This window comes from Anopheles cruzii, chromosome 2, assembly GCF_943734635.1.
Source record: "Anopheles cruzii chromosome 2, idAnoCruzAS_RS32_06, whole genome shotgun sequence".
In the NCBI taxonomy this organism is placed as follows: Eukaryota; Metazoa; Arthropoda; class Insecta; order Diptera; family Culicidae; genus Anopheles; species Anopheles cruzii.
Window position 1 is genome coordinate 33,882,571 of NC_069144.1, and position 13,209 is coordinate 33,895,779.

The 13,209-nt window shown below is 38.5% G+C and overlaps 1 protein-coding gene across 1 annotated transcript in view; it reads left to right on the plus strand.

The window, feature by feature from the left end:
• The first annotated feature begins 3,559 nt into the window (after positions 1–3,559).
• Positions 3,560–13,209, plus strand: part of LOC128268024 (high affinity cAMP-specific and IBMX-insensitive 3',5'-cyclic phosphodiesterase 8) — a 51,906-nt gene continuing 42,256 nt past the window's right edge. The window contains exon 1 of the mRNA XM_053005017.1: positions 3,560–3,640. Within this exon, the coding sequence (XP_052860977.1) occupies positions 3,625–3,640 (16 nt within the window). The 5' untranslated portion in view covers positions 3,560–3,624. The remainder of the gene's footprint in view (positions 3,641–13,209) is intronic.

Below are 13,209 nucleotides of genomic sequence, written 5' to 3' on the forward strand. Positions count from 1 at the left end.
TTACCGGATTTTACAGTTCATCAACATATGGCAAGTAGTAGAGAGTGATGGTGAAGAAGTAGTGCACCAAGATCCAATTTGAGGAAATTTGAATACATAGAGAAACAGAGAACGCTATAGCGTATAAATGATTCAACGATAAATTAATAACTGGTGGTGTATTTCCTATCTGGTACTGGGGTGACCAAATGTTGTTATTTCCGAAAATCAACTTTTGGTGGAAAAAAATTTGCGGGACCAGATAGTACAGGATAAATTAAACAGGAATGAAGAACAGTTATTAAGCAAGATCAGGGGGCATTTCGGAGCGCCAATGAAGTCTTAGCTCAAGCGTCTCAAAAGATTGCTGAATTGATGCTCATTTGTTTTGCTCTAGTTCCACGATTCTTCACCAACACAACACGATTATAAAGTGACGGCGTAAAATACTGTCATAGTTTGGTCCTTCATTGTTATGCTTACGGCTCACTTACAGCTCGGACTTGTTTCGATCTGTTGAAAATACCACAACATACAAGCGATTGTACAAATCCATTAGCCTCGTCATGCCGTTGGACTAGCTTAGAAGAATTCAGTTCATGTAAGCGCTTACAGGCAATTTGCTTTGTTGATCGTAAAATATAGCAACCTTAGCTAATATGATTACTATCCAGATCCTGTACAATGCACAAAGTTTAAAGTTGTTGTGCCACAATTTCAATAAGTTTCGCAACAGTTTTAATCCTGAGAAGGTCACTCTTGGTTGTACCTAATCATAGGCTACCATGCGTCTGCCAAGCTATAGATCACAAGCGCGTACTTAGCGTGTTATCACAAGCGGGTGATCAAGGGCTGGAGGAGGATCGTGGGTGTCGAGGACAGGAGGACAGCAGCGCGTTCGTCGAATATTCGGCGTCTCCATTCCAGAGAACCATTTTTCGCTAATGGTTAGCTCTGTCAGAGTTGCTGCATCGGTTAAGAGAGGTGCTCCCAAACAGTCGATTAACATTTCGGCCACCTGAGAGAGGCTACATGTGGATGTGGATCAGTCTATAGCCCACGAGTTTTAGGTGAGCGTCCAAGTGTTCGTTATCACTGCCACTCTCACTCTCAGCTGTATCTGGCAAGTATGGTTTTGGTCCACCGTTTTGTCCAACCCAGTTGGTGGTTAACGAGTGCAGCATGTGGACTCTGGGAAGGGTTTACCCTACTTCCCCGTGCTCTCCATATACTGTACACATTCACAACACGCGGACTAACCACGCAACAACCGCATCGCACTCAAACCAAGAAGGGCACAAAGTCAACATCGCCCGTATCCACGCGCGCTGGGGCTCATTGTGATTTCAGATAGTCTCTCCCGCTCTTCTTATCTTTTACTCTCAACGATTTTTTTATTCTCTCTCCCCGCGGTTCCTCGGAGAATTACTACCGACAATCAAACGTCAGAGACACTGCACAAACTTAGAGCTACGATTACACTTCCACCAAGCATATGTGTTAGTACGTGCTGTTCCAGCTAGAAGTGTAGAAGGCATTGAACGTGTTTGTGTTTGTGTGTGAAAATCGAGATATTTTGTACTTTTTGCAGCTACGTTGCACGTTGCTCGCATTATTCGTTTGATTAATTCTAGACTAGCGCTGCAACTAGGAGTGGTGGGTGTTAGGGTTGTCGCTGTTCCAGCCACCACAGTTTAGCTAGCAGTTCCAACGCGCTTTAACTTTGACGCTCGTGGCAGTAAGACTCTCGATGTTCAAGTGTAACGTGTGCGTGCGGTGAGAACAGACCATGTTTAGTACACGCGGGAAAGAAGAACTCGACGGTGACAGAAGAACCTGGTGACTGGGGATTTGATGCAGCGGGCAGTGCTTGCTTGTTTAGTTATTACCGTTCTAGGCATGATAGGCCACTAGACTCCTATTCAGTAGCGAGAAAACTCTCGGGCAACTACGACTTGGCTATTACGGAATGGTGAACACTTCGCTTGTTCGCCTTCCAGATGTTTTCGTATTTCAACACATGAATTGAAGCTTGTATCTGTATTTAAATGTGGTTGATTATAGTAAATAAGAGTTTTTCGAATCATACACCAGCGGTTTTAAAACAACAATCATGCAGTCTAAGTGTAGCAACAAAATGCATGTAGGTTCGTGAATGTGCTGGCCAGTTGAGCTTAATTAAATTATTCAATCACGCGACTCACCACAAATCGGGATATAAATATCAAACACTAAGCACAAGCTACTTACATACTTCAAGTATTTTAATTCTTGAGATGAAAATATGAAACATTCCTGGTCAAGTTCGATGTTGCAAGAATCCAAAATGCATGCAATACGCTGACTAGACAATCGAGCACAGAGTCGAGAACTACGCCTATTGTTACGCGTGTGAACATATTGTAGCCATTTCCTACGTAACAGGTATTGTTAAGCCCATTCGGTCTTTATACCGACACATAAACACATACAGCAACCTTTGTAAACATAACGGTGTGTGTGGAATTCCAATATTCTACAACCAAGTGACGATCAGTTAGTGAATAAATTGTGATTTAGTTGAAACTAGCGGTCGATGGTGTTTTAGTCGGTCCACATTTTTGCATTCAGATGATTGAAGTTGAAGAAAACCAATTGGCCGGGGTAAACATTGACTGTACAATGAGTCTCTCATCGGTTACCGTTAAAAGATCGTTCTAAATTCGAACCGCGTTCTTCAAAAATACTCAAAGGCATGGGAACACTTGCAAATTAGTGAGCGATGTTGTCATGCACGTGCTAGCATTCGTACGAGTGTTCAGAGAAACCATAGAAAACTGCTTGGACAAACAGCCGATGATGTTGACCTGCCGATTGTAAAGCACGCAGCACGATCTACGATGCATCATGGTTGTTTGGAAATTCGAAAATTGCTGCTAATTTGCTTTTTGAGTTTTTCTTTGCGGTCACGATCACACCGTCACTATGACTCTTGGCCGTGAACATCATCACATCACCTGCCAGTTTAGTGTGGATTTCATCCCCAACTCGTTTTCATCTGATAGTGTGTGATGCACTGTTCGCCACTGGCTCTGCGATGTATTATTATGCAATAGCGTTTCCGTCAAACGAAGAATGAAGATCGTGACGTAGAGTTGGAAAACAAAACATCTGCGTTATATGCTTGTTTTGAGTAGCCTTAAGAATAACACAATATAAATGTTCATTACATCGAATAAGTGTAATCTTATAAATAATCGTGTTTACTGTATGCGTTGAATTGTCTTAATCTTAATAGAACTCAGAAGAGCTCTTTGGTGTCTATTTCAAGTGAAGTGTTGGACTAAGTTATTCGTTCTCTAAAAAATCATTCCCAGTGTCGGTTGTGTTTTGAAAATGTTTATACTTTCATACCCGTAATTATCACAGACACCTGTTGTTTGACAACATGCTTAAAGTTGTAGTTCTGGTGGTTTTCTTACTTGTTCAAGTATGGTGCACATAACATACCTGCTAGTCTTTCCTTATTAAATACCGAATGACCCAGAAAGAGTAGTTAATAAATCGTCGTCATCTTTCCGCGCTGATTCGTGAGGTTGTTAGGGTGGGTACTTTAATAGCATATGTAGCTAAAGCAAAGGCTCCACACTAGCGCACAATAACTCAATGATGGAATATTCACGTAAGTAGCGCCAATTGACAGATTCATTCGAAGCTTTGTGTTCATTGTTCTGTAGAGTATTAAGGATGTACATCAGGTGGGTTATAGACAGGTCAGCAAGTTAAGAATCAATTACTGTAAGTTATGGTCGCTAACGCACTGTCGCCTGCGTTATGGCATCTTGCAAGAAAGGAACGATTGATCCTTTGTATGCATGCACAATTTCATTGCAATGTGTATGATAAACATTCGTTGTTTTTAAAGCCACGAATTATGAAACCATCATTAATCTTCCTGCAAGATCAAATAGCGGTAACGAATCCTAAATGGGCAGGTTGCGGAACATTGATATTTTTCAATGTCATGGTTGAAAATGCTCGCTCACCGACCATCCTATCGCCCTTTTCTGTACCGGTAATGTAACACTATTTCAATAAATCCTTGTCTATCTTGTGCGGACCAATTGTTCCGATTGGCAATTTATCGCAAATCACTACCAAATAAACAAACATTTGGCGCTGAACGAAGCGATAACTGTGACATCAACGCATACATTGTGCTTACACCATCATCATCCTAGTAATTTCATAAAGATTGATCATCTACAGCTTCGCGATTCATTGAATGCACAGGGTTCCGGAGTATGCGGACTGCGACAACCGTTAAACTACATCGACCTCTGTTCCCACTTTCCCATGCCTCGTGTGTGCTTTTGTTTCATGTACTTAAACAAGATCGTGCCACCACTAACATTTAGTAACAAACACAACTTGCTGTAAGAAGTCGCATAGTAAATTATAAACTGTCTTGTATTGTACTTTTTTTTCTTTTTCAAATGATAAGATATCGTTCAAGGTAGACCGTCACTGGTTTTAGTCACTGATGTTTGTAAATATTGCTCACACACAACCAATAAAATTTCCTTTGTGTATCTCATTACGATGTATTTTTCGGTTTCGAAAGCTCTCTCCTGTTCCTTTTTAGTAACCTGTAAAATTCTATCAAAACCAGTCAAAAAGATTGGTGAAGGTCAAAAAGATATTAGAAAAAGTGCTTATTGTGAGTTCCAGTCTCTATTCTCTTTAAAAAACGAGAGAAACATTGAATAATACTAATTCAAATAGATAAATGGATTTATAGACATTGTCGAATAATGAAACATTCTATTGTTTATTTACACTTTCCGAATACACTTTTTGGCATGTATTGCAAATATTTGTTATTGCAATATTGCAATATTGTTATTGGTATATCCTATTTTCCACCATTTGCGTGCAGAAACATGCAACTTGTAGTTGGTGCTTTTAGAAACCGTGCCCCTTGTAGTATCAGCTTGGTGTGGTTTTTGCCTTGAAGTCCGAAATTTTGAAGCAAGTTCTCCTGCTAATCAAAACATAAATCCTTTCCGTGAGATATTTTTTCATGTCGTGTTTTTGTACAATATCCAGCTATTTATTCTTGCTTAATCTATAATATTGAAGTAGCCACCTTCTGGAGCCTGATTTCACCGTATATTGTCGTGCCATTTTATCAGTGACATCGTCACAAAGTTTCTGATTCTTATCCGGCTACAACCTCCGAGCGGTCTTGGGCTGCAACAGAGATGATGTCTGTCGATGTTGCTTACTGTAGCGGTGTGTCTTTGCGTCTCTGTGGGCAGAGTTGTTGGTCCCGCGCCAATCCCCATGTAACGCCGGTATTGCTAATCGAACCCTTGGCCTGCTGCGTGACAGTGACGAGCGTTACCGACTGCTCTATCAACGGAGGCCTTCAATCAAGAAAACATAAAAAGAGAATGCATGTGTACTTAAACATAAAACACATGTTTTATTAAAGGCCACTCTCACCTACGTTGTGCGTTTTAAAATTTTTTATATACACTGCATCAAGTGTGATAGTATTTGTAGTGTGTGTGGACATTACGCAAAGTAATTTTATTGTTTTCATTGTGTAGATCGTTATGGCTATGTTATGACTGACATCAAGGCAAAGCAAGATAATACGCATACACTTTTGTGCTGCTTCAATCGGAAAATTGATTCAATTTGCATTTCATTGAATGCGCAATCAGAACAGGGAAATCTTTTATCACAGCATCATAGAAAGAAATGGTAGCAGAACATTAACTACATCCTGTTTCAAGTCGTGTCGGTCCATGATTGCTTCTGACTTTGCGGTTTGCACTCTTTTCTCAGATATTCAAGCTTATCGAAATTTTTCATGCAATGTAATGTAACGATTACTGACAAATGCTACTATTTAACTGTATTATGTACTATATGTACGTGTATGTGTATTCCTATGTTATGTTCCTGTTTCAAGCAATATTGAAACTGTGGGACATGAAAAAATTAAAAAATATTTGAACAAATTTGGACAGCTGATTTTTCGTATAGCTATGCGCAGTGTTTACTTAAATATCTGGTCTCTAGCAAGGCTTCATAAAAAGCGGTTGTGAAAATACAAAAATCATATGGAAGCGAAAGCAAACTCAGAATGATTATGTTAACCAGAACAAAATGTTTCATACTATATATTTCACAGATATGCAGCATAGAATAATTTAAGAGCTTCAAGTTGAATCATTATTTTATCAAAGCAACGTACTGCATGTTACTGAATTCGAGATCGAAGATCTTAAGGCCGGTCCAGACGCTACGACTTCACTGATACTTTAGTCTCGGTTGCACAGACTAAAGTATCAGTGAAGTCGTCGCCGGCGACCAATCGTAACGTGTGGACGGGGATGTTGCAACGGCTTAAGGAAATTTTTGGACGTGTTAGGGCTCGTAGTCGATTTTGGTCTATTTCAAACAATGAGTGGCAAAGAATCTTTATAAAATTTTGTGTGAAAAACGAAATTAAGAGCTCGGACGCAATCGAAGTGTTTACTGTGACTTATGGTGAAGCTATTAAAACCAAAAGCAGCGCTTATCGGTGGTTCAAAAAGTTCTCAGAGAGCCGAGAAGATGTGAACGTCGAAAAGCCATGTTTGGTCGAATGTGAACCGTTTTGCTTACAGTTTTTTTTCGATTGCAAGGTTGTGATGTATCATGAGTTGTTGCCAAAGGACTGAACAATAAAAAAAAACAATATTTCCTGCAAGTTATGGGCAATTCGCCCGAAGCAATCCGTCACAAATGTCCGGATTTGTGGGAAACCCAAAATTGGCCGTAGCGTCCCTGCTCAAACATCGTTGTTTCTGCGCGAATTTTTGGCCAAAACAACACACTAATGATGCCAAAGCGACCCTATTTTGCAGATCTGGCCTTCTGTGACTTTTGCTTGTTCCGGATACTTACGGGGGGCAAGAAAGGACGATGACACGCTACGATTTAGGAGATAAAGACGGCATCAACGATGAGCCAAAACACATCCAAGCAAACCAGCTGTCAAAAATTGACTGATTACTCAAAATGGCCAAAAAAATCGAATTTACGTAGTCCGCGGAAATTCAAATGTCGCTAAGTTTTTGAACACCTCTCGTAGAATGTTCGGTCAAAGTGTGAACAACACCTGTTTTAAGCATTTGAACATGTCAAGTTTTGTTCCTGGTAAAGCGTTTTTGCGGGAAGTACTTTTTCATTACTGCTTGCACGGCAGAAAAAAGGGATTCCTATACCGAATCGTCACTGGTGATGGGCAGTTATTACAAGAATCCAAAACCCAAAAAGGTCTGGATACAGCTTGGTGAACCATGTCCACCGCAACCAAAGCGAAATATTCATTGCGCAACGGATTTACTGTGCATATGCTAAGATATGAAAGGTGTGGTGTAGTTTGAGCTTTCAAAACCTAATGAAATTATTGAAAGACAATCCCATAAACAACAATTAATGCCATAAATAACGAATTAATTAACAATTAATAGATAACAATTAACAATTTGAAGCAAAGCTATGGCCATAAAACGACGAGTATGGGATAAAAGTCATGATAAGCTGATTTTTCAAAATGACAACGCTCGACCTCACATCGCAAAACCGGTCAAACCTATTAAAAAAAAGCCTATTATTGATCAAACCTATCAAACCTGAACCTGACAAAAGGATCTCTGAGTGGATCGGTAAAAATAATAAGAAATTCTATGGACACGGAATCGAGGAACTACCTTAAAGATGGGAGAAAGGAGTAGCTAACGACGGAAAATACTTTCATTTACACCGCACGAATTAATTCACACTCTCAATAGGTGTTTGAATTAATTCTTGTCATTTCGATTCGACATTTGTTACCTAACTACAACAACAAAACTACTACTATCCCCCCTATAATGAAACTCGAACTCGAATCTCGATCGTTAGAGTGAACACAGTAAGAAAGAAAGCAGAATACAGCAAGAGAGAAGACAGAAAGAGAAAGCTATAGCAAAATGAACTCAAATGAACGATCGAGTGAACTTGTACGAGTTCGAGACTGGTAATAGGGCCCTATTATGACTATTGTTTGTAGGACCAAACGTTAAACTCGATAAACGATAAACAATCAAATCGCATTACATATAATCCTTATATAATATAATACTTATATATAATATATAAGTCGCATTACATATAATCCAAATATATATTGCATAATTGCATAATGTAATGCAATCACTCTGTTGTAGTGCACTACTCCATTGTTATTAGTGCAAATTTTATCTTAGGTATCATTCGTTGTTCAAAAGATATGATTGTTTGCTACATTATGAAACAATTATTTTGCCGGACACTTTGGATCAGAGGAATCGAAGGATCAAGAAATATTACCTATAAGATGTTTTATTTACTCTTCCTACTTGCTTACCAACATGTACAGGGTGCGTATTCACGACAGGGTATATTTAAATGTTAGGTAACTTCGCCTCCTGTCAATCGATTTTGACAAATCAGCCAGATTCGGAAACGTCAGTCTATGCCGTTTTAGTCATGGATCAACTTACGGCAAAACAGCGGGCTAAAATTGTGGCGCTTTACATTTAAACAATCGAATAACTGTATAAACTGTGAACATTTTCCGTGCTTATTGCTGCCGAATTTATTCTTACTTCTTTCTGTGGGGCTATTTGAAAAGTAAGGTTTATGCCAGCCAACCGAAAACCATTGAAGAACTGAAAGCTAACATCACAGCAGAAATTGCCGCTATTATGCCAGAAATGTTGTCAAAAACAATGGAAAATGACCAAAAACAATTAAAAATGCCCGTTTTTTGTGTGTTTAATGGAGGTAGTCATTTAAACGATATTGTACTCTAAGTGAATTATCTAAGTGTTAATAAACAGTATTCTATATCCTAAATAAATCTTGTTCGCCAAAATCGACAGAAAAACGGCGGAGTTATCCAACATTTAAATATCCCCTGTCGTGAATATGCACCCTGTAGATATTTCTCTAGCGCTAGCACCTTGGCTGTTCTAGGCTGTTAAGCACCTTGATCCTATTCTGGAGAATATTCTTTTAATGAGAATAATGTATTAGCAATGTAATGTAATGTATACTGTAGTTTCAACAACACTCAAACACGTTTCATTGCAGATAAGATTTTAACCACGTGTTCCAGCTATGATGACTCCGCGGCGGTGCTCGACCACTATTCGTTCTGTAGTCTTTGATGTAAACCGCTATTTGCAGTCCATAAACGTACACCATTAACTTCACAGTATTATAATCTCTGGTGTCCATGAAGTCTAGTAGCCACCATGACGAGCTTGCCACTTGTTGCGCTCATTGCAACCGTTCGATTCGTGTATTCGTTTTGCCTTTTAATTTGCGCAGACACTTTTGTAAATCATTGTTGTGCTGCTTAACATAGGGCTCCCTTCGAATAGTTTGGATTGTTACCAATTCAAAAATCTCCAGCTTACGGTTCTAATAGTCCGTATACTATTTTCTCCGACATGGGTTAGCGAACGTTTGGTTCGTCGGATTCCAACATTGAAGAACCACAAAACATGAAGGTAACTGAAGCGAAAAATGTCTCAGTTCGGATAGAAACTTTTCATACGTATTTGAGCAGAGCATTTCAGCATTTATTTGTTGCTTGTGAAACAAATAAAATCGTAAGCAACAGAGACATGGAACGAACCTAGAGTTTTACCACAGATCGATTGAATAAAACTTTCAATATGCGGACAAAATTCCAATTTTTATTTGTCTAATACGCGTTTATGTGGTTTATTGATATTGAAGAAGAAGAATCGAAGTAATATTCTATTTCTAGACTGCAAAACACAGAAATGCTTTTCAATCGTCAAAAAGATTCCAACAACCGTCATAAAGATTCACTTACCATCATACGGCATTCGACTGAAAAAGAAAGTAACAAAAACAGAAGCAAAAAAATCCTTTTTTTATTCACAGTTATCTGAAACATCGATAATCGGAGGACTTTGGTCCTTCTTATTCTGTTGCAAGTTTACAATATTTTGACCAAATGTTTTTTAAAGTTTTTTTTTTGTATGTGAAGTTTCATTAAAATGTTACAGAAAAAGAGCATCAGAGATTAACATTGTTTAACATTGTCTCTGGTGCAGGCCAAGACTGCTCAGCGGTTGTAGCGCCAAAAGAAGAAGAAGTTTCATTTCAATCGGTCACTTTATTCTTTGTATAAAGAGAATAACAATAACGCGTTACTCTTTTATATATCAGGCTGGGGAAAAAGTAATCCATTATTTTCTCGGTAGATGACTTAAGTGATCGATATCTCGTGAAGTATCGATCGTACAGTTTTAAAATTAGGCTTGTTTTAAAGCTGATACTGCACACTTAAAAAGATGCTTTCACTGTTTATTGTTTGTTCCATTCGTTTGTGAGTTATAGGGTGTAAACAATGGAAGTCACCAAAGAAAAAATTGGGTATATTTTACAATTTTTGTCCGATAAAGGCGAAATTTTAAGCTAGGCCGCTGAAATTTTGCATGGTGTTCACGGTGCCGATGCTCTAATAGCTAGCTACATTAAATTTTGGCTTTGTTGACCCTATTCAGTTTTATTTATGTTAAAGCCTGGGCAGATACGTCAACGAAAATGTCGATAAAATCACAGAAATAATCAAAGTTGATCGGCATGTTGGTAGTCAGAGCATCGGTCAGGAGCTGAAGATTAACTATCAAATAGTTTTAAGCCATTTGCGCAAGGCTGGATTTAGAAAGAAGCTCGATGTTTGGGTGCCACCCTATTTACACCAAAAACATGATGGCTCGAATCTCCATCGGCGAAGTTTTGGCTAAACGGAATGAAAACGAACCATTTCTTAAACGGATAGGTACTGGGGATGAGAAATGGGATACATACGACAATACTGTGTGAAAGTAATCATGGTCTAAGCGTGGTGAAGCATCCTAACCGGTGGTCAAACCAAGACTCACGGCCAAGGAGGTTCTACTGGGTATATGGTGGGACTCGAAAGGAATCGTTTATTATGAGTTGCTCCCGTGGAGTCAAACACTAAATTTCAGACCTCTACTGTCAATAACTGCACCGTTCAAAGCTAGCAATTGCCCAGAAACGATCAGAATCGGCCAACGGAAGAGGTTTTGTGTTCCATTAGGAAAACGAAATGTCACGCACGTCTTTAGTGATTCACCAGAAAGTCCGAGATTTTGTTTGGGATGTTTTAATGCATCCACCGTATAGTCCGGACCTTGCACTAAGCGAATGACACATTTTTCCCGCATTACAAAATTTCCTGAATGATGAAAAACTGAGATCAAAAAAGGGTTGTGAAAATGGATTGCTCCAGTTTTTCGTCAATAACAACTAAGCCTTTTACAAAAGAGGCATTACCAGCCTACCTTTGAAAAGACAACAAATTTTCCAACAAAACGGTACATATTTGACGTAAATCAGACCATCGGAAGTATCTTAAATTATGTTTTGAATTTCACCCAAAAATAATGGATTACTTTTTCCCCAACCTTATATTAGGTTGGGGAAAAAGAAATCCATTATTTTCTCGGTTGATGACTTTAATGATCGATATCTTGTGAAGTATCGATCGTACAGTTTCAAGTTCAGGCTCGTTTTAAAGCTGATACTTTCCACTTAAAAAATGCTTTCACAGTTTATTGTTTGTTCTATTCGTTTGTGAGTTACAGGGTGTTAACAATGGAGGTCAACGCAAAGAAAATTCGGTATATTTTACAGTTTTTCTTTGTAAAAGCCGAAAATTCAAGCTAGGCGGCTGAAATTTTGCATGTTGTTTATGGTGGGGATACTCTAACACCTAGTTGCGATAAATTTTGGTTTCGTTGACCCGCCAAGCTTTTCAAAAAACATACCGTTTGAGTTCAAGACCTACCACTTTGTAAATAAATGTTTCATATTTCTCAATTTTCTCCAACCAAAATTGTATTTTATACATACATTTGTTGAATCAACCTTTCAAATAAAAAAAAAGTAAATGAAAAAAACCAATCTTAAATGAACCACCCTTTGTAAGGTTGGCTAAAAAGTAATCGATTATTTTCTCGGTAGATCGCTTTAGTGATCGATATCTCGTGAAGTATCGATTGTACAGTTTCATGTTTAAGCTCGTTTTAAAGCTGACAGTTCACACTTCAAAAAATGCTTTCACTGTTTTTTGTTTGTTCTATTCGTTTGTGAGTCACTGGAAGTCAACAAAGAGAAAATTCGGTACATACTCTAACAACTAGTTACGTGCAATTTTGGTTTTACCGATTCGGTTCAGTTATTTTTTTATGTTAAAGATGCAGCTCGCACTGGCAGAAACGTCGTCGAAAATGTCGGTAAAATCACAGAAATAATCAAAGTTTATCGGCATGTTAGTAATCAGAGCATCAACCAGGAGCTAAAGATGAACCATAAAACAGTTTTAAGATATTTGCGCAAAGCTAGATTCACAAAGAAGCTCGATCGAATTTCCATCTGGGAGTTTTTGGCCAAACGGAATTAAATTTACTCCTTTCTGAAACATATGGGTACTGGGGATGAGCAATGGAATGGAGATGAGCAATGGAATGGGGATGAGCAATGGAAGAAGCTCAACCAATGGCCAGAATTGGCACACAGAAGAGTTGTTGTGTTCCATCGGGACATCAAAAAGTAACACACGTCTATAGTAACTCGTCAAAAACTATGGGAGCTTGGTTGGGAAGTTTTAATGCATCCACCGTATAGTCCATACCTTGCACCAAGCGATTATCACCTATTTCACGCATTACAAAATTTTCTGAGTGATGAAAAATTGAGATCAACAAACGGTACATTTTTTACGCCAATCGGACGATGGAAAACATCTTAAATAAAGGGTGAAGGTTCATGCCAAAAAAAAGGATTTCTTGTTAGCCAATCTTATATGCGCCAAAGATGCGATAAAGTTCGTTCGCCAATAGTTAAACAAAAAATAGTTTTAGGGTGTGATCGTGAATGTTCGATATTTTTATAAATTCCGTGCCGAACCTACTTTGCTGTGCCTGTAATTTGTACTGCAAACATCGTAATCAGAAGCCTCGTGGTTCATATTTAAAGGTTCGAAGTTTACGGAACTTGCAAGCGATTGTCAAAAATTAAGGGAGAAACGAATAAGAAAACAGTGAAGCCTAACAAGAAAAAGGATCGAGATATTAAGACTTCACAATGGGAAACTTT